Source organism: Megalops cyprinoides, chromosome 6 (assembly GCF_013368585.1).
Source record: "Megalops cyprinoides isolate fMegCyp1 chromosome 6, fMegCyp1.pri, whole genome shotgun sequence".
Classification (NCBI taxonomy): domain Eukaryota; kingdom Metazoa; phylum Chordata; class Actinopteri; order Elopiformes; family Megalopidae; genus Megalops; species Megalops cyprinoides.
Genome location: NC_050588.1, coordinates 20,696,431 through 20,718,365, shown reverse-complemented (window position 1 = coordinate 20,718,365; position 21,935 = coordinate 20,696,431). Strand labels below are relative to the sequence as shown.

Below are 21,935 nucleotides of genomic sequence, written 5' to 3'. Positions count from 1 at the left end.
TTCAGCACTGATGTAAAGATTTCATGATGGGCAATAGCAGTTTTATATCTGAGCTGCAATCAGCAGGAAAGGACTTTGGCATGTATCAACACCATTTGACAGTCATAGAAACATTTTTGATGTGAACTTTTGAACAGTATTTAGTGCTGATTTATATATTTTTTTAAATTTGGAATGCCCAATGCTCCCCACAAAAACATTTTCTTAAAAATCTGGAATGCCCAATTGTACAGTATGTGCTCTGCAGCTATGACCCCCACTGTCAATAGAAGGGGGGGGGGTGAAACTAACACACTGTCCTCCTAGACTTTGCTGTTTTATGCGACTACCTTAACTGGCCAACAGGGGTCACTGTTACCTATGAAACGAGCCGCACGCTGACCTACCCTCCCCACTGCCACCAGTGGAATCAGCGCTATAAGACCCTGGTCGTCGTCAGTCAATGACACGGCTGCGATCAAACCCAGGCTGTACTGCTCAACCTTTTAGTGGTTGAGCCGTACTGGCGCCCCAGTCCTACTGTATTTAATGTAAAATTCTATAGGTGTATAAGTTCTAAGGCTATTGTTGAGACAACTGAAACAATATGTTCCCTGGTTGTATGGACATGGGTGAAATTAAAATCCTTTTGAAAAATACACAGCACTGAAACACTGATAAAACACCATGGGGGTCACTTTCTGAAGCTGATCAGTGTTTGGGTGCGACAGCTGTGTAATTGGCTACAGGGACTAACCTCTATCTCAGCTGCTTTGATCTTTGAGGCCCCCAGCACCCTGATCAGCTCCTCATCGTCCACTGGGTTCCCCTCTACGGAGCTCAGCCGGAACAGGATCTGATCCTCGATCTCCTTCAGCTCCTGCTTCATGCGTGCGCTGCTCACAATCAGCTGGTTCTTGGCCTCCTCCAAGTCTGGCCGCTCCTCTGCCACCACACAGCCCAGCAGCTGATCCTCCAGGCCACTGTGGTCAGAGGCCAATGTCAGACCTCAGCCCAAAGCCTGCCAGTGTCAGACCTCACCCTAAAGCCTGCCAGTGTAACACCTTATCCCTGACCTGCCAGTGTAAAACCCCACAGCTGACCTGCCTGTAACGGACCTTTTCTCAAAACCCGCCTGGGACACACCTCACCCCAAACCTGCCAGTATCAGAGCCACCCAAAACTTTCCTGTATCAGCGCTCACCCCAAACCTGAGTACCTACCCCATTTGGTCAATGGCTGATATATTTAGGGACTGGGTATATTCGAGTAGAGAGTTGAAATCATAACATAATAATCTAAGGTTGATGCTAAGAGGAAATAGTAATGTTTTGGTGCGGGGATCGGTCAGTACCTGGGCGACAGGGTGAAGTTGATGAGGGTCACTTTGGTGGAGATCTCGGGGGAATAGTGTGGATTGGGCAGTTTGGTGGTGATGTACATCTTGAAGTCATCATGGTAGGGGATGATGGTGTCTCCCAGTTTCATCACTGTGCTGCCCTGCTGCTTGAAGGTCTGTGGAACGGAAACATGTATGTAACACTGCACATCTCAATCCACACATGCAAACCGGCACATTTCACACACACAGTAACACTGCACACCTCAGCACACAAACATATGTGCAGCACTGCACGTTTCAACACACAAACAGGCATGTGATACTGCACATCTTAGCACACACACATAACATTGCACATCTCACTACATATATGCATGTAACACTGTAAAAGTCAACACACACACACGGCATACAAGCACATCTCACCTAGCAATCACACAGAGCTGAGCTGAATTGTGAAAGCACAATCACTTTATGACAAACAAAGCAACTCCAGATGTGCTCTTTCTCTGCATTGCTGATGGCATGTTTTAGTCTACAGTAAACAGTGAGTTCACTGAGCTCACTGCTGATTGTGTTGAGTGAGATCACAAAGTGTTTCTTCTGCAAGTTCAGTATTGAGTAAGGTCAGTGTTGAGGGTATAAAGTGTTCAGTGTGTTCAGTGAGTTCAGTGTTGTGTATCTTCAGTGTTGAGGCTAAGCGAGTCCAGCATTGAACAAGTCCAGTGTTAACTGTGTTTAGTGTTAAATGTGTTTTTGAATGTCAAGTGTTGAGCGTGTTCAGTGCTGAGTGTGGTGAGTGAGTCACATGTTGTGTGTGTTCAGCCCTGAGTGTGGTGAGTGAGCCCAGTGTTGAGCGTGTCCTGTGTTGAGTACAGACTTCACGCAGCAGAACAGGCTCCAGAGCAGGGTCCAGCTCCTCGCCCACGTTCTCCAGCAGGCAGGGTTTTCCGAAACGAATGGCATTCTCCAGACTGCGCAGGAAGTCCCGATCGCTCAGCTTCATCACATCCAATCCAGCTTCACGCTCCTGAAGTCACAGGACGTGGGTTCACTACATTAACAGGAAGGACTTATATGCCTGCAATTACCATCATTTCATAAACGCAACTGTGATTAAGAGGATATGAAATTCATTCCTTTAGACAATACAGTGCTTTGTATATGGCATATGAGTAAAACCTAGTACACATTATGATTTTGGATTCATTGCATATTTTTTCATGCTACTGTGCAAAGCAAGTGACCAGTGGCACTTGAGGCTCAGTCCTGAGATGGTAGCAAAGAGTACGATTCCCAGATTTCAGATTGGTGTGGTGTGTCAGCCCCAGCTCCATTATTTCTGCAGCAGCCCAGTCACATTTGCCAGCTTCACTTGCAGTGCACTTGCTTGGGATTTTCCAGGATTGTAGTATTTGTGCTAAGAGAACAAACTACTAATATTTGTACTAAGGCTTATGAGTTTTGTTCTAAAACTGACTGTAGTCTTGAAGGGCTGTAGAATTGGACTCTGGTCTGGAATATATTCTCCAGAGTCTCAGCAGTGTAATATGGAGCAGTGTACCATGGACAGTCTAGGCTCTCACCATGTTTTTGATCCATTTGTTGGCTTGTCCCTGTGGGTCTATGAACAATGGCCAGCGCTGAGAATACTGTGTGATCACCCCATTCTCCACTGACAGAACGTCCTTTGGCAGCCCTGTGATCTACACACACACACGCATACCAATGTACACACACACACACACACACACACACACACACACGTGATACATGTACCAATGCATACGCACACAGAAACCCATGCATAAAAGGATAAAAAAGACAGAATTTACCTAAGTAGGAACATAAGCATAGATACAGCATACATTAACATAAGAAGGTAATAATGACCAGGCTGGGTCATTTAGATCACATTTGCACAATCATTTCTGGAAGCTGCTGCCACAGACAGCAGACGGGTTTCCATATTCTCAAGCTTCATATTCTGTGATTCAGAAAAATTTGAATGTGCAGTGCATTCATTATGTTAGCAGCAGCTCTAAGCGGTGAGCGGCTCTGTTCTGGTCTGAGCGGTTCTGACCTGCCAGGATCGGATCTTGACCTTGTCGCCAAGTGTGCTGATCAGATCGGGCTCCTCTGTGTGTGGAACACCAAGCTCCTTGAACCTCTGTAACCACTCTTTAGCCATGGCTGCCCTGTACTCGCCCTGCAGATATCACACATCTTTATTTATATAACATGCAACATTACAGAAACAACAATCACCTTTATTGACACAACAGGCAACATAACTGAAACAACACACTCTTACTGAAACAGCACTCACCTTTACTGAAACAACATGCAAAATAACTGAAACAACACACTATTACTGAAACTGCACTCACCCATATCCTTGCATCATGTATCCTCACTCAAATAGGCATAGCTTTAGTAAAACAACACACACCATCACTGAAAAAACATGCACCTGTACTCCTACAACATTCATACCATACTCACACATTGTGCACTGTTACTCATATAATCACACCCCTACTGAAAAAACACACTATTATTGAAAAAACGCACACCATTATTCATACGTAATGTACCCATACTGAACCAACACACTTCCTTACTCAGATAACACACATTATTACTAGAACAACACAAATCCTTACCTGTGCATCATGCATACTTAGAGAAATAACTTACATCATTATATGTCAACTCAAATACTCCAGTGCAGTAACAAATGCAACTGAAACAACATACACCAATTCTCAAACAACATACATCCTTACTCATACAACTTGGATAATTACTGACACAACACACACCATCAGTTAAGTAACGCGTAACAGAACTCAAATTACACACAGCCTAACTGAAATATCCATTATAAAAACAAACAGCTTACTCAAACACTTATAAAATAGTCCCTGGTTCCAGCCACCTGCTCCCAGTACCTCACCCTCACTAGCTACCCTGTCAGTCAGCATCAGTGGGAGAGACAGCACTCACGGTGAAGGGGCCCAGGTACGCCACGTATCCCGCCGCCAGCAGCACGTCGCCCGACACGTTGTTCACCATGTACTCCAGGTTCTGCACCGTCTCACTCCAGCGCACCTTCTCATCCGCCAACCCACCGATCAGCTGCGCTCACACGACGGCACAAACACGGTTACACGTTACGCCATGCACATGCGTGTGTGTGGGTGTCACCAGTCAGCATACAGACTCACGGCTGGACATGTAGTCATAGAAGACTAGACTGCATACAGTTAGAGAAGCTGTAGATGAAGCCCCTAAAAAGTGTATTTACTAATAAATTCACACACAAACAGACTTGTGTATGGGAGCACGTATCTTTGGGCTGTGTCTGCCAGCACCATGCGGTGCAGAGTAGGTGTGCCTGGGAAAAGCTGATTTGAGGGACAGCTACTCTACATGCATGGCATTTCTCACCTACTGAAGGTGGGCTTTCTGATCCCTCTGCTGGAACCTGCACAGTCAAGCCACTCAGGGTGGCAGGGGTGTAGTGTATACCTGCCATGACCAGCAGGAAAGCTGCTTTTGTGTGGTATGACAGATGAAGATATTGTTTGGTGGTACAGTCGAGGTGTTTCCTGCAGTGGGCGTTGTGGTGCGGTTTATTGGTTGGTGGTGTTGTGTGTTGGCACAGTGGTTTGTGCAGCGCATTGAGTCGCACGGTGCGCTGTCAGGCTGACCTTGTCGGCCCGGACCAGCCTCGCCTCGCACAGCGAGCACTTGTGGTCCAGCTCGTCCCTCTTGGCCAGGCAGTCGCGGTACGTGGCCTCTAGGGAAGCGATGCCCTCCTCCACAACAGCCAGCTTCCCTTTGGCCTCGTCCAGGATCTTCTGGGTCGCATCCAGGTCCTCCTGAGCCTCCCGGAGCGCTTGCTGTTCAGACAGACAGAAGGTCGGTGGGGTGGGGGGTGGGGGGGGGTGGAGGTGTTGGGGAAGTCAAGGACAGGACAGAACAGATGGGGGTGATGGAAGAGAGGGGGTTAGAGACAGGGCACTGGAGTTACCATATGTCCCTCCCGTCTGCTGTTAGATACCCCACTGACAGTGGTAGACAGCAGCTGTGTTCTAAAGGTGTCTAATGAGGAAGGCATACTGACACAGCTTCAACAACACAGACAGGCACAGGGCAAATTTATCCTCAGACATGCAAAAAAGAGCTCTAAAAATTTCTTTTTAGTAAGTTAATGGAAGGGAAGATTAGAAAAATATCTGACAAAACAACATAAAATCACATCCATCTAGCACTGTCATACTGCACAGGTAGGGGCAGCCACAACATGCTAGAGGGATGACTATTCTGGAATCCTGACCTTAAAAACAGCCCTGCGTTAGAGCAGAAACATTATTGACAGCATAAGGAGAAGGACACTTAGTGTAACACTGTTCTCAGATGAACTGCACACTAAGGATGAGAGAGTAACAAACTAATGACCTCTCTCTCCTCTCGCCTAACTGTAGACAGCCTCTCTGAGAGCTGTCCTCGCAGTGCCTTCTGCCCACAGCTGTGAAAGAAAAATCAACTTAGAGACTCCAGATACGCCTACACCAGGCCTTACCCTTTTGGGCTCCACCCCCCTGGCCACGAAGTGGTACATGTGCATGGCGCGCACCCACTCGCAGATGGACTTGCAGGCCTTGGACACTTTAGCGATAGAGGCGGGCTGGAACTCCTCATTGTCTATGTACGGTTGGACCATCTTGATCACATTGTCTGGGATGTTGTCCTGTTGAGGAAAATGAGCATTGCTGATGAGAGAGCTTCATGGAAAATCCTCTTTCTGGGCTGCTGTTCCGCAAAAACCTTGTTGTCTGTGCTGATAATTTTGATGAGCGCATTTCTGAGGGAAAATCTCAACCTTCCAGATCATCAAATTAAACAGAATATTAAAAATCTATCAAAAAGATCTTTAATGTTGAAAAGATACAGTCCTCAAATATGTATGTGTTTGTACATATACATATATGCATTAAATTGATATGAATTTTTGATGTGGTTACAGCAGTACCTACAGTACCAGTCAAAAGTTTGGACATACCTGATTAAGATAATGGGAAACATTCAAAGACTTGTGCTTAAATGCTTGAAATCTGTTTCTTAGACAAATATAAACAGTGAAAGTGATGCCTTTGTATGAATTTCTTTAAAAAAAAAATTAATTTATAAAAATATATTTTTGGCTACTTTGAAGAATCTAAAATATAAGATAGTTTTCATTTGTTTAAATGCATAATTCCATTTGTGTTATTTTATAGTTTTGATGTCTTTACTATAATCCTAAAAGGTAGAAAATAATAAAAATAAAGAAAGGTGTGTCCAAACTTTTGACTGGTACTGTACATATTACTCTCCACTTCTCAATAGCAAAAAAGCATTAAATTCCATTAACAACCTTATTACACACTTGTTGTTTGGTGCTTAATTCAGGAATTGACAGATAACCAATGCTAAATTCACACAATGTCTGATTTTGTTGGAACTTCAATTATTACACAGCTCATCTGGGGCTAGAAGAGAAAGTGGGTGGAGCGTGTTTTCAGTCTCCCTCATTGGTCTTTGCGCCTTAGCCCTGCCTTACCTTGTCGAATTTGAACAGGCTCTCCAGGAACTTGCCCGGGTCCTGCAGCAGGCCTTTGCCTGGCTCCCAGTAGTCATCTACCTTAGTGCCAGGCTTTTCCCCAGCCACCTTCTTTGGCTTAATGCCCCTCAAAATGCAGAGGGCTTCGATGACCAGTTTCACACCCTGAGGGGGCCTCTGCAATGCCCGCACCTGCAGGGCACACCCACAAAAGTTTCTGTAAGACATATGGCTTCGTCTGCACCCCCATGATAGGAGCAAGGCCACTTGATGTTATAATACATATTATACACTATATCTCTGCTCAAGTCATTTTATGTTTTATATCAAGGCTAACAACAAGCATGAAAATACCTGATGGACATTTTTAAAATAATGATTTTTAAACTTTTTTTAAAAAAAAATTTAAATTTCAGTCTTACACTGGAAATTTATGACTCATTTATGTCCTGCTCGCTATCTGTTTCCAGACTACTTTTATAAATAGCTTTTTTATGAATAATGAAAATTGCTCAATGGTGGCACCATGGTACTGGGTACAGTGAGATGTCAGTGTGAGTGTGAGCCCGGCCTGGGTAACAGTAAAATCTGGAGCGTGGTACCTCAGTAACGTCGTTCTTGTTGAGGGACTTAAGGCTGGCGAGGGCAGCGTCCAGCGCAGGCAGTGCCTCATCCAGGTCCTTCTGGGCATCGTCAGCGATGGCCTGGGCTTTAGCAGCCTTTGCTGAGGCTTTGGCCTCCTCTGCCTGGACCTCTGAGCGAGTCACTTCAGCAACTGCCGTGTCTTTCTGTACACGCACACACACACACAGGCAAATACACACACGTACACATACACACAAACACACACAGGCAAATACACACACACACACATTTGAATTTGAATGCTGTTGAATGCTGACACGCAAGCTGTAGCCATACCTATTGCCCCTACCTTGATCTGCTCCATGGTAACCAGGGTTTCCCGTGCTGCCTCCTCAAGCATGGGCCTCATTGTCTCCAGCTCCTCCTGCATCTTACTGACATCCTCCGCTGTGTTCAGCAGCTGCGGCAGCACAGGGACATGAGAGGTCACAGAGAAGGACACACAGAAACACATTGACAGTGAGACAGACAAATACAGAGACAATCAAATACAAAAACACACAGAGAAACTCAGAGACACATAGAGAGACATACAGACAGACAGAGGCACACAAAGACAGACAGAGACAGAGACGCACAGAGACATTACTGTATGTCCAGTAGTCAGTACAGTTGCACAGACGCAAACAGTCAGACGGCCAGAGGCAACAATGAAGAATATAAGAAGATTTTCTGTAGGAACCTTGTCCAGGCCTGTCTTCATGCGTTGCCTGGCACTGTGCAGTTCCTGCTTCTTGCGGCCAATGAGGGCAGAGAAGATGCCTAGCAAATCCAGGTAGCTCTTGGGCGTGATGTAGTTGTGCCGTGAAAGCTCTGCCAGGTACTGCTCGCACTTCCTGGCCACACCCTGGTGGATCTCCATGCACATTGTGGTCTGAAGGGACAGGAGACAGGGGGGAGACATCCGTCACCCTCTGCCTAATCCCACACATCTTCCCATTTCTCCACCCTGCAGTCCCTCCCTTGCACCTCCACCCCCTTCCCCACGGCCCCACCCCCTTACCAGCCCCGTCAGCACAGCTGCCCCCGCCTCCAGCTCCGGCAGCTCGGTGAGGAAGGAGGCGGCGACGGACTGGAGCGCCTCCTCTGGCCAGGCGCTAAACCAGTCGATGGTGCAGCAGGTAACCAGGGAGGGGAACTGCCTGAGACGGGCCCGGAACACCTCCCCAATCGGACTGCAGAGGCACGAGGGGGAAGAGAGGTCACATACAGGGGTCCCAGTACTCAAAACACAGAGGCATGTTGGTTCATAGTGATAGCGACAACCTCACCTCATGCACAGCACGGTGTGGATATTAGTGCGGACCCTCTTGATGTAGGCTGCCATCAGGTTGGTCTTGGTGGGCTGCAGGCCCAGGTCCTGCACCACGGGCTTCATGCCGTTGAGGATGCGGTCCTGCTCGTCCAGCGCGTACAGGTTGGGAACATCGCCCGAGTTCAGGATGTTGTTTATGTCCTCCAGGAACGACTCACACTTGATCTGAAACCAGCACAGAGGGATGAAGGACAACTGTGTCAGCAAGTGTGTGCGTGTGCACGCGTGTGTATGTTTGTCAGAGAGGAGATACTTTGATGCTGCATATTCACATGTGCTTGTGCTTACCTGTGAAAATGTGTACTGTACACTGTGTAACGAGCTTACCTGTGTGTCCACGAACAGGAAAGTGATTGGCTCATTTTGCAGGCCAGCCTTCAGCATGATCTTTTTGATATCGTCCCTCCACTCAGACTGGCCATAGTTTTTGGACAGTTCGATCTGGAAGCACTCATAATCAGCCCTGTGGATGAAACCAATTACAGGTAGGAATGGAAACACAATTAAGAGAGACAACGTGAAACTGTGTAGGTGTCCACGTATTGCATGAGGGTGCCAATCTTGCAGATCAACACTGAAGCTGTTTGAAGGGAATCCACTCTAGCGTGGATAAGGGAATCTGTGTGTTGGGTTGCCATTTTGGTGAGGTACAGTGCAGCTGTGTATAGCTATGCATGTCTCACATGTGGGTGGCCATCTTGGTGAGGGACTGGCGTCCGCTGCCCCCGACCCCCAGCAGCAGAGCATTGCCGAGAGGCTGACGTAGGATGCGGCTGATCCGACACACGTGCTGGATGGCGTCCATGAAGAGAACCAGCTTCATCTTGGTGGTGCTGATCTGGTTATAGTCTTCCATGTACTCTTCCAGCACAGAAGACAGCTACAGAACACAGAGCAGAGATGAACATCTCCCAACCAGGACCAGGCCCAATGGCATGGTCCAGTATAACACACAAGAAAACACCCTTTAATGAGCACAATGAATCCTCACAGCTCATAACAGTCCTAACAGAAAGACTATAGAAAAGGCAATAAAATGGTAACACAAAATATGCCATCTAAGAATGGAGAGCAGCTGTAAGTAGGCAGTGATGCATTTGATTTCAGTAACCAATGACACAACAGCACTCACAAGTATATACACAATGCAATTACCAAGCAGCGTCTGCACAGCTTTTTTTAGATAACATACTGCATTACATTACAGTTGCTTAGCAGATTCTCTTATTCTAGATTTGAAGCTTCACTTATACAGCTGGACATTTACTGAGACAATAATGTAATGAATGTGAATATGACAGGGCCTCACCCTCTCTTTGTCCTCAACGAGCTGGTACACTTTATTGGTGGCATTCGGGACCATGAAGTCCCCGAATAGGACAGGCTGGGTGGGCACCACCTCCTCAAAGGAGCACTCAAACTCCTCAATCCGAGCCTGCAGCAGCTGGTCAAACCAGCACCGGTCCTCTTCGCTCACCAGGCGGTCCTGGAAGACCCGGCAGCTCTCATGGTACCAGAGCTGCAGCAGCTTCAGCTTATCCTGCGTATAAACCATGAAGAGTGTCAGACAAATCAATCCACTACATACCATCTTAACAGGCAAGACCAGGTGATGTATAAATTTCACCTCAATGGTGAGTATTAATATTAACTGAAAATAATTCCGGAATGAGGCTGAAAACAGTGAATTGGGCCAGGGGCACTCCTCATCCTTTACCCCAAACATTTTGGCCTCTCCCATCAGGATGCCCTGGAAGACTTTGGACAGGTCACGCAGGTTGAAGGTGTAGTGGGACTTGGCAGGCGTTGGCAGTAGCTGGGAGGTAATGGTGGAGTAGACCTTGATTGTGGCATTCACCAGGGGCACGTTCAGTGGCTGTATCTCCTCAACTGGCCCTGGAGGTCACAGGCCAGACATTGCCAGTCAGAGGTCATGCCCCAAATCCAGTGGCTCATGCACATAGGTCCTCCTTAAAACAGTCCCTTGCAGCTCATCCTCAGGTCCCCTTCATTATAATCCCCCAAACCCCAAATCTTTTTCCAATATGCCCGAAGCCACATCACCCTGTAGATTTGTGAGTCTGATGGTTGATGCTAAGCAGAACTGCACTTAGCCAGTGGATGGGAGACCTTGGAAAATCAGGCTGCTACTGGAATTGGTGTTGGGGTGGCAGTGTAGGGCAGTGTTCTCTCTAGACCATGCAGAACACCACTTACCGACTATGGTGCTGGGGACACTGTGCTTTGCTCAGATCATAAGGCTCAACACTGCAAAGAGCAGTGGTACACCCCAGATCCCTAGCCAAGGTCTCAGTCAGGCCATCTAATCACCCATCTGCGTATTTGACTCAATAAATCCTAACCCTTCTACATAAACTGATGTGTAGCAAGATTTTTAGAGTAAAACAGATGTGCATAACCCAAATAGGCGCTACATATCTGGTGGATTTACATTCATTAAATCTTCCTCCATCACGCTCCACCTTTGAGAGGTGCTACATAAATGCAATGCAAATTGTTCATTTACTGATACACAAGACACGGTGATAATGTATATTAATCAAAGAACAGGTAAAGCAGTATTGATTCTCCTCTCTCTGCAGTAACACCACTCTGAATTACACTGAAACCAAAGAGAAAATTTTCTTTCTTCAGTGGTGGTCACTCTCACTGTCTGTGTCTCTTTATCAGCTCTGCTCTGCTCTGACTTACTGCCTCGATCCTTTTTACTCATGTTTCCATCTGTAAAACAACATAAATCCAGTTAGAAGAGGCTGGCACTATACCTCTCATTATCAATGTGTTAGAACAGCAATACAGACACTGCAATCTGAACTTTTCGTGTTTACTACCATAACACGTAACCCCACAACTCTGTCTTATCTAAGTCAAGATGTCCCTCACACCCCCTCCTGAAAAGCAGAGCCCCTAGAGCCCCATTAACTCACCCATCCAGTTGCCCAGGATGGTGCAGAAGATCTTCCTCTTGCTGCTGTCATCCATCTCTGTGAAGGACAGGAAGTTGAAGTGACGGGTGAACCGCTGGGTGATGGGATTCCTGCCCCCTCCAGGGGGGCCCATGGCGCAGGCAAAGTTGATGTCCACCAGGCGTTTGAAGGTTCCTGTCAAACAGAGGGGGCTCACTCCAGTTTTCTAGTTTAAAACAGTCATGGCAGCATTGAAATGGCATGAAATCCATAGGCTGAAATAAATATCTTCTGTAGTCACACAATTCAACATTTAAAGTAGATATTTTGACATTTTTGTATGAATTGGGCAAGCGGTCAGGAGCTGTGCAGGAGCTGTGGTGATGTGGGTGTGGTCCTCACCGATCTGCTTCCTGTCATACCAGCCACCATGGTCCATCCACTGCCGGAGAAGCTCAATGGGGGGCTGGGCGCCATAGGTCTCCAGCATCGGCATGTTAAGGTCATCAATGAAGAAGATGTAGTACTTTCCCAATGGGGGTCCAAAGACACCTTTCCGCCTGGCAGGAAGGAGAACCAATCACAATCACTCACAGGCAAATCTCAATCAGTCACAGTCAATCACGGCTAAAGACAAGTAAACAAGTAAGACTGGTATAAGAAATTGCATTCAGGTAAATCCATAGATGGAGACACTCATGTGCAGAAACAGAGAGGAATGGCCACTAAGTGGCAGCACCTCTTGTCTAGCTTGCTGTCAATGAAGTCCTGTGTCTGGTTGGCAGAGGTGCGAGCGGAGAACATGAGGAAGTGGGTGATGTACTCAGCTGGCATGTTCTTCAGCAGTTTGTCTGCCATGGTGAGGGTTTTCCCTGTGCCGGTGGGCCCAATACACAGCACCTGTTGAACACAGCAAACACACAACTCACACACAGCGTAGACACTACTCACACACTGCAGAAACACAACTAACACACAACATCATCTCTGCTCACGCACAGCACACACACTGCTCATACACAACACCATCACTGCTCACACAGCACATACAGCACAGACACTATGTCTCTGCTTCTTATATATTATACACATAAAACACTACTCTCAAATCACTCAGAAACAGCATAAATACTGTCTACATACTGTTCAAACACTAGCAGGTAACACAAACACTACTCACTACATCCAACACATTAGTACAAAAAAATACTACTCTCAAGAACAGTGATTCAGAACCTCAGGTCAGTTCCACCTCAGGGAGAAAGGCTTTGTTGAAGTGATTGGTTTGAATGCGATGAATGGCTATGGACTTACAGGCTTCTTGTTGGACAGCAGCATGTCCAGGAGGAAGGACATGCGCACCGTGTCCTGTGTGGGGACGATGATGTCAGAGTAGCTAGTGTCTGGAGTGATGACCAAGCTCTGAGAAGACTCCATCCAGCTGGCCCATCGCACCTGTATAAGCAGTAATGATCACTACCTTACCAAGGCAAACTCACCAGGAATCTAGTTTTATTCAAACATGAGGACAGAATTTCTGACACCCTGTGTTAATTATGTGGATGCAGAATGACATACAAAAACACGTATTTCAGGTGAACTGACTCTCTCACCTTCCTCGCCTTGCCCTCATCCTCATCTTCCTCTGGGCTACTGATCCCTGCATCATCTAGGCGGTAGTCATAGACCAGTCCCTCCTCTGGGAAACATAATGCCACCTACAGGACATGCGGACAGAAGGACAGACATAGACACACAGACTTTCAGAGCATGATGATGGGACATGATTGCCTGACGTGTCGTACGTGTCCCAGGCGACTGTAACAACACATTTCAAGAGCTACACTATAGTTAGTCAATTCATTGAATGATTTATAGGTTTACTGACAGGTCAACTGGAAGACTGATTGAAGGTTTGATTGATCGATTAGTTCATTGACACTCACCTTCTCCTTGGCCATTTTGCCGCGGAGCCAGGAACTGAATCGCTGGCAGCTGTCGGCATCGCCTGTGGCCCCAACACTCCACACCAGCGAGAAGATGAACCAGGGTTCGATGAGTTCTCTCAGGCGAGACACCTTTTCCTGGGGGTGCGGTTTCTCTCCCTGCACCACACATTCACAGGGGACAGGTGAGAACCCTCGCTCTTCACATACAGTCACGCAGCCAACTCCTGCACACCTATAACTTGCTTTACATTGTGAAGTATACTTGACAGGATCCTATCAGAGTTGATAGGATCAGGTACGTGAAACAGATGTCAGCTCCAATAACTGTGTCTAAAGTTAACAGAGATCATAGGATCCCCTTGGAAATGGTCTCAATGGTGTGGCTTCCCCTGCTATGTGATCATCACATATTCAAGGGTGGTGTGCAGCGTCATGACCTCTGACCTCTCTGGGGATGAAGGGCCTGAAGAAGCAGTCCAGCAGCTTCAGCAGACTGCAGGTCAGGTTGCTGTCCATGGAATCGATGACCTCCTTCACCGAAGTGCGAACAAACGCAATGGACTCCTGCGCAGAAGGACAGATTCAGCTCCTCTTTTCAATCTCTTTTCTATCTGCCTTGTTCAAGGGTACAACAGCAACTACTGAACGGGAAATGTTTTGGTTACGAGTCATGCACCTGGCCACAACTCCACACTGATGCTCCAAACACTTGTGTAAGGCTTGTGCATAACTAACTGTAAAATGATTGTAACTGCTTGGAATTACAACACAGTGTGAACTGTAGTTTTTGTCAGTGGTTTGAAGTTCCTGTGGGACTGTGGCCAGCTCCGAGAAACAGCTGGACTCCTAACCTCCAAGAACCTGTTGAAGAGGGAGGTGAGCTGCTCTGCATAAGGCTGAATGGGGCCCGGGATGGTGCGCAGCCAGCATTCGGTGAAGGGGGTAAGGCCCAAGATGCTGGGCTCCAGGTACACCATCCCACAGCGGGACACCGTCGCTGGGGAAGCCACGGCCAGGTCCTGCACCTCAAACATCATGGTCATCACCTGAAGAAGAAGACATGCGGAGCACGTACACACAAACATACACAGAGACACATACAGACACACACATATTCACAGGGGGGCACAGTCAAAATGACAAACGATTACATTCCATGCTACAGCCATTCACTGCCTGAAAATAAGCAAATAAGTAGCATTATTATGGCATGAGCGAAGGAGACGGAAGAGAAAATGGTATGGGAGAGTGAATGTTGAGGGTGTTGAACAGTGAAGGGGAGTTAATGGTGAGGTAAAGTAAATGGCGAGAGAGAGTGAATGGTGAAGGAGATTTATCATACATCAGAGAGTTTGATGATCTCTCCAGAGCTCAGACACAGCTTCTTGTTGTCGTCTAGGACTGTGTTCATGTTTTCGATCCACACCGCATCCACGGGGCCGTCAAACATGTACCACTTCTTCTGCTGGTCCATGGAGGCCGCGCCCGTGCGGATCAGGGAGGACAGGATGCCATCCGTCCTGCAGGGGGGCGACAGAGGGGGCAAGGGAAGAGATACAGGAATCATTTGATTTGTTGGTGTGTGCCATTGTTTTTTTTTGACTGTTATAGTGTATGAACTTATTTTAATGTGTACGTGGACATGACCACATGTGTGTAAGCTGGTGTGTGTAAATGTATGCGTGTGTGTGTGTGTCTGTGTGTGTCTATATGCATGTGTGTTTTGAGCTGCAGGTGGACCTTACCATTCATGAGTCATCAGGTCGAACTCCCCGTACAGCTGTCCCATAGTGATGGATTTGGGGTTGAGGACATAGGTCTTCACAGCCTCATACACGCCCCCACTGACAGAGGGCTGGCCCTGCAGCGCAGTGATCGCTGCCCCGAGGATCTCATAACACTGCAGCATTCAGATACACATGCACAGCAACCTCAGCTTTGTAAAACCAGGTCTTTGCTCTTTAGTGCACATATCTTAGATCCACTAAACATTACATGCAATGAACCCTACAACTTGCTTGAACCCTTGAGGAATGTTGTAATAATACTGTCATTTTTTGGAGGGGGGGGGGTTGAATGTATGAACAATCCAACAGACCTTGGTCTTGCCAGAGCCCGAGGGTCCCACCAGCATAAGGCCGTGCCTCACCACGGTGGTCTCGTACAGCTGGATACACTTAGTGATGTAACCTGCAGTTTAGGAAACGGATCACTACATTGCAGAGTGCATGGAAACAGCACTGTCCAAACATATGCCACCCTCTTTTTCTGTGCTCCCCTGGTCTCTCTTTCCCTATCTGTCACTCCATCTCACTCCCCCTGGCTCATTAACCAATGGGCTGGTTCGCAGAGACAAATACAATTAAAGACAGGCAAACAATTACCAATTAACAGATTTGGATGCAGCTGATGAAGTAAGATCTGTAGGTAGATAGGTTTGAATTGAACAGATGACAAAGGACATTTATCATTTAAAGGACATTGAACATTTTAAACAATCGACACAAATAATTAACACTGTTTCTAGGGGAGGTGAAGACTCTCCTTCACACACTCTCTCTCTAACTTATCGTCCACTCTGTCACCCCCCTCCTCACCATCCACATCTTTCAGGCAATTCTTGGCACAGATATTGCGGATTGACTCATCCAGGGTGCCGTAGTCGATGGGCTCCTCGCGGATCTTGGGGAAGAGGTCCGACACGATGCCGCTGAAGAGCTTGAGGTCATCCTGCAGGAACTTGGGCACATTTACATCCCGAATTGCCCGGAGACAAATTAGCTCCTAGGGGTCAGAGGGGACAGGGCGTTAGGTCAGCAGATAGCGAAAAACTCCATCCAGTGTGTCCGTCTGTTTGTTGTGTCATAATCAGTGTGATTTCTGTGAACCAGGGAGCAGATGAAAGTAAGAGAGAGGGAACAACAGTACAACTAACATGTAAGTTAGTTATACGAATACTGTGCCTCACCTCATTCATGTCTGGGTTCTCCCTTTTAAGATTCCCAGCAGCAGAGATCACTGTCTTCACTGCTCTCATTCCGAAGTCATAGTGATCCTGAGGGCAAATGCATATAGCTCACCCATTGAAATGAACACACCCACATACATGCAACCACACACTTCACAGCAATCCCACACACACAGCATTCGGACAAAATGGCACAAACACACAGCACTCTGGGACACCTGAGCTGCACCTGGGAGCTCAGCTGCTCTGATGAAAGCTTAAAAGTGGTGGTGATCTTCTTGGACAGGACTTTGGCGTCACTGAAGCCGAAGGAGTACAGGGAGATCTCAGCGATCATGGCATAGTCTGGGACCATCATCGCAACAGGGCGGAACAATGCCTGGACAAGACAGAGCAAGACATTTAACCTCTTTCATTTTCTGAATAAAATCTCCTTTATTAAAGTCATTTTAATCACAAGATTAAGAACTAACCATTAAGAACTAACCGTTGTAAATGTCTAAATCATATTCAGCTTATTTTATTGTAAAAATATGTTCTACATAAAGTCAGTGCCTGTGTGTATTAAATTTTTTGTTCCTCTGCTTTCTTTTACACAATTATTATAATCAATAGCTATATTCAACTAATGGCACCTTAAGGTTGTCTGGCAACTCAGTGCGGCCAGCATAGCCTGGGTTCATGGTGATGAAGACAGCGCAGGAAGGAACCAAAGGAATGTCCACTCCTTCAAATGTAAACCGCTCTACCTAAACACACAAGTACAGACACACATACACACACCATACGCACAACCATACACACACGCGAAGACATAAAAACACACACATACACATATACAAGAGAGAATAAAAATGACATGAGCAAAAACAAAACATATCTATCATATCAGCAGCTCCAGGGTAAGTAAAATCTGATGTCTAACAAAGCCGAGGCAGCAGGTAATCACTCTGCTGGTGTCCATGTTTGTGGGTGTATGTATACATGTGAGTGTGTGTCTGTGTGTGTGTTTGTGCCTGACTTTGCATGTGCACATGTCTGTTTCCCTCGGCTCACTCACTCTCTGTTGCTGGGCCTTCTGGATGGTGGTGATCTGCTGAGCCACGACTGACAGCACTTCCACATCAATTCGGTTGAACTCATCGAAACACGCCCACGCCCCAGAGCTGCAGAGGAGGGTGGGGGAGTTTCAGGGGAGAACAGACTGGGGTCAGCACTGTGCCTGTGTCAAAACCTCCAGCACATATAACTAGAACACCAGTGGATATGCACTGGCAATGACCCCATCTTTGCACCACAAGGGAAGATGAACAATGTTGCATTACTTGTTATGGATTCTAATATCGGATAAAAGAACATACATAATTATTTTGCAGATCCTGCCAGGTGGTACAGTAGACTGAAGGTGACACTAATGTTTTATGAATGCTTTACTGAAGCAGTGGTGACCTTACCTGGCCAAACCCTTAAGGAACTTGCCCATGGCAATGAAGTCCAGCTGGTCGGAACAGTTAAAGACCACAGTCTGGATAGCCAGGGCTTTGCCCAGGTCCTTGGTGGTCTCAGTTTTCCCTGTCCCTGCAGGGCCAGCTGGGGCACCCCCAAACTTCAGATGCAGTGCACCTGTAAGGGTCAGGTAGCACCTGTGTGGAGATGAGAGGCGAAGTGAGGTGGTTCAGCAAGATGCAACAGGCATAATGTCAAGCATACGTGAGGGAAAGGATGTACCTGTCTGTCAGAGGGGTGATGACTAGACGTCCCGTGTTGCCCAGGTACTCGTAGCCATAGAGGAACTCAGCATTCACTGCCCGAACATAGAGGTCATCTCTGGCCCAGTAATACCTAGTAACCACGACAAAAACAGTTGTGTCTTTGTCTACAAGGGCATCATGGGAAAAGGGAGTGTGTGGATGTTGAGAGTGGAGAGTGCCTAACCTGAGCTGGCTGATCCATTCGAAGTCATTGACGCTGGAGACTCCCTCCTCCACCAACTTGGCCGCTACATCCTTGGCGTGGACCTCAATGACGATGAGGGCCGAAAGCACAGAGCGTTGCATCCTGGACAGCTGACCCCGGACCAACTGCACCAGGTCTCCCAGCTGCCCCATAAACACAGGGTGAGCAGTTATAACCACTTCATAAACCTAGCTGTACACTTATCTACAGGGCCTTGCCCATACTGTGCTCAGACCTACACATTTTAAAATATACAATATAGACATATTTATATGTTTATATTGTATATTGTAAATATATAAATATATAAAATAATCATTTTAAATATGAGTAGCCCAAGTGAGAGATTTAAGATTTAAATGGGAGTGACCCTTCCTCAATCAATCAACCAAACTTCATTTAGTTTAGTGCTCTTGGCAAAGAAATTGGCACAGAGCACTTAACAGTTGAGTCTGCCGCAAAATACTGCAGATATAACATTAAGTGGATGGAGTGAAAAGAACAATGATACACTGAGATCAGAGCCAGGGTCAGTTTCATTTCAATTCAGTTCAGTCAGTTCAGTTCGTGAACTGACATTCAATTATTAATTGAAAAGTTTTCAAAGAAAATGATGCCCACCTTTTAATCCATAAACTGAATTCTAATTAATTTCCTGAAACGACTGAATTGAAATGGCACTTACCTAAACTCTTACTGAGATGAATAATTCTACACTTATATGTTCATGAGTTCAATTACATACTTATATTCATCCAGTATTAAATCCTATAAAACCTGGTTCTGAAAAAAGGGTGATGACCGTCAGTGACCATCAGTGAATGCAGGAGTAAAGCCATCACTGAGATGCATGACAGACTGTGCTTGGCAAAACCAAAACAGACTGCACATGCAGCATCTTGATGTCTCCTTCCAGGTTTGACTATATTTGATGACTCACTGCCAGGCCTCAATATGGATCTGTGTCTATAGTGACACAGACATCACTACGGTAGAAAGATCGTGGCCAGGAGACAAAACTCCACATACACAGCTCCATACCTGTGTCTGCAGCTGGGGGTACAGTCGGCTGCCCAGGTCTCCCTGTTCCAGCGACTCGGACACCTCTAAGGTCCAGAAGGTCTGGCAGCCAGCAATGACCACCTGTCCTGGCCAGGATAACACCCACTCTGTGCGTGCTTTCTAAGGAGGACGGGGAAGGATGGACATCATAGACAGACACAGTGTGAACTGTCCTGACAGAAAGGACTTTCATTTTGATGATAATCAACCTGTTGCCTTCTTCTGAAAAAGGCATGAGATACATACTGTATATCTGGGCAAACAGTTGCAGCAAACTGCACTCCTTTCAAACATGGCAGGTGGAGTGATAATACTTAAATCCTACACATTTGCTTATACCACAGCCTTCTCTAGTCCTGCTGCTGTTGGTGTTGGCAGCCCACTACTTTTCTAAGCTGTTTAGCAGTTCTGGAACACATCTGCTGAGAAGAGCCATCTAACCGCAGTCCCAGACGTTGTGCCTTTTTTAAACAACAACATCTCTCTTAATCTAATGGAACAGCTTTTCCAGGTTTAGCTTTGACAATCTAGCCTGGAGACTGACCTCGGGGTATTCCTTCAGGGAGCGGTCGATGTTGTCTCTCAGGCTGGCCTTCATGGACTTCTCCACCTCCCTCAGCCAGTCCTCCACATTCCCAGAGGGCATCACGGGGATGAAGAGCTTGACCTCCTCCCCTTCCGCAGAGTACATGTGTGTGATGACCAGATCAGACTGGAACTGCAGCTGTGGGCGGCGGCACGGTACAGTGAGTATGAATGGGGCGAAGGCAGGAGGGGATCTCAGACCATTAAAACGAGTTCTGCTGAATGGGCCAATTTACAACAGGATCCTGCAGTAAGCTAGCTAAATGAGACATGACCTCCGCTCGTCCTGTGGGACACATTTTTACGGGAGAGAAAAGAAAGAGTAGAGAGACTGGGGAGAGCAGGGGGAAGACAAGAAGGAATAAACAGAGGGAAAGAGAGAGAGAGAAAAACGTACCTGGGCAATGTTCTCAAAGCACTTCCGCAGGTGTGGCTGCACCGCTGTGGGGTCTTTGGTCTGAGACAGAATCTCCAGGAGCTCATCATCAGACAGGAAGTAGAATCTGAAAGGAACCACAGCATGAATCCTCTCGCAAATGCTTTCCAGGGGAAACTGTGATGGGGTGAGCGGCTGTGCTGGTGCAGGTCGTGGGTGTACCTGGGGAAGACCCCTCTCTTGGTCTCTAGGTACTCGCTCAGGCCCTTCTGCACCTGCTCCAGCAGCCGGTTGCAGTTCCTCAGGCTGTCCAGCAGGCGGGGGTCTGGGCAGAGATCAATCACCTGGCAAAGGTGGCACACAGTCAGCACCAGGATGCCAGAAACAATTCAAAGAAAAAGAAAATTCATACATGGCACTTCACATGAAGAGTTACAGAACCACACACAGACTGTACCGAGAACAAACCAAGAAAGAATGAGTGGACTGCAAAGAAACTAGCAACAGATGTGCTCATGGTCTATGATGCAAGTTTCATATTTAGGGGTTATGCCCATGGTATGGACAAACTTCTACTTATGTATCTAATTCACTGTTTATTTAAACTGATGAACGACAGAAGCATCTGGACATGTCCCCAGCTGTTTCTTTGCCAGGGTACAAGTTTACAAAACCACTGAAGGCCTGTTGGCTTTCACTCTTCCTCCTCTTTGAATCTCCTCTTGATGGGGTGTCCTGTGCTGCTGTCAGTAGAGTTATGCTGGTTTTTAATCGCTTGCTGGGCTGCCAAGGTCCTCCCAGCTGCAGCTCACCTGCTTGTTGTCAAAGGCGTTTTTCATGACCTTCCGCCAGGTGCGGTCCATGGTCTGGTAACGCGTCGCCTCTGTTGGCAGCTGGCGGTTGATATCGTCAGAGCTGAAGATGGGCTCCAGGTAGAGCCAGGAGCGCTGGCAGGTCAGCCACTCCTCCAGAACATCCTGCCAGCAGAGGTCAACAGAAATGCTTGACACTATTGTACTGTACAGCACAGATATCGACACAGCCTTGAAGTTATCCTATTTAAGGGTGCATATGACACAGCCAGTGCTAAAAAAAACACTGTGTTAGACCTGAATAGTACTAACTGGAGTTTCTTGAAAAGTACGTGAGCATAGCATGAAAATGATCTCCAGTACAAGATCTCTTTCCTGGAACACCCCTCAACTCTGTAATTTTCAGTA

At 46.9% G+C, this 21,935-nt stretch overlaps 1 protein-coding gene across 1 annotated transcript in view; it reads right to left on the bottom strand.

Annotated features, from left to right (window-relative positions):
- The window catches only part of dnah1 (dynein, axonemal, heavy chain 1), a 39,897-nt gene that overhangs the window by 6,944 nt on the left and 11,018 nt on the right, over positions 1 to 21,935 (bottom strand). Inside the window, 42 exon segments of the mRNA XM_036530946.1 lie at positions 737 to 962; positions 1,334 to 1,494; positions 2,202 to 2,351; positions 2,908 to 3,027; positions 3,405 to 3,530; positions 4,331 to 4,462; positions 5,038 to 5,229; positions 5,913 to 6,080; positions 6,933 to 7,124; positions 7,535 to 7,720; positions 7,867 to 7,977; positions 8,260 to 8,451; positions 8,581 to 8,752; positions 8,849 to 9,057; positions 9,220 to 9,355; positions 9,576 to 9,772; positions 10,202 to 10,432; positions 10,610 to 10,788; positions 11,841 to 12,014; positions 12,222 to 12,379; positions 12,559 to 12,719; positions 13,134 to 13,295; positions 13,433 to 13,537; positions 13,766 to 13,924; positions 14,213 to 14,332; positions 14,620 to 14,814; positions 15,111 to 15,288; positions 15,514 to 15,668; positions 15,867 to 15,958; positions 16,366 to 16,552; positions 16,737 to 16,823; positions 16,966 to 17,115; positions 17,372 to 17,485; positions 17,797 to 17,902; positions 18,191 to 18,379; positions 18,465 to 18,578; positions 18,672 to 18,835; positions 19,734 to 19,870; positions 20,295 to 20,478; positions 20,737 to 20,842; positions 20,938 to 21,059; positions 21,528 to 21,692. Of these exon segments, the coding sequence (XP_036386839.1) occupies positions 737 to 962; positions 1,334 to 1,494; positions 2,202 to 2,351; positions 2,908 to 3,027; positions 3,405 to 3,530; positions 4,331 to 4,462; positions 5,038 to 5,229; positions 5,913 to 6,080; positions 6,933 to 7,124; positions 7,535 to 7,720; positions 7,867 to 7,977; positions 8,260 to 8,451; positions 8,581 to 8,752; positions 8,849 to 9,057; positions 9,220 to 9,355; positions 9,576 to 9,772; positions 10,202 to 10,432; positions 10,610 to 10,788; positions 11,841 to 12,014; positions 12,222 to 12,379; positions 12,559 to 12,719; positions 13,134 to 13,295; positions 13,433 to 13,537; positions 13,766 to 13,924; positions 14,213 to 14,332; positions 14,620 to 14,814; positions 15,111 to 15,288; positions 15,514 to 15,668; positions 15,867 to 15,958; positions 16,366 to 16,552; positions 16,737 to 16,823; positions 16,966 to 17,115; positions 17,372 to 17,485; positions 17,797 to 17,902; positions 18,191 to 18,379; positions 18,465 to 18,578; positions 18,672 to 18,835; positions 19,734 to 19,870; positions 20,295 to 20,478; positions 20,737 to 20,842; positions 20,938 to 21,059; positions 21,528 to 21,692 (6,564 nt within the window).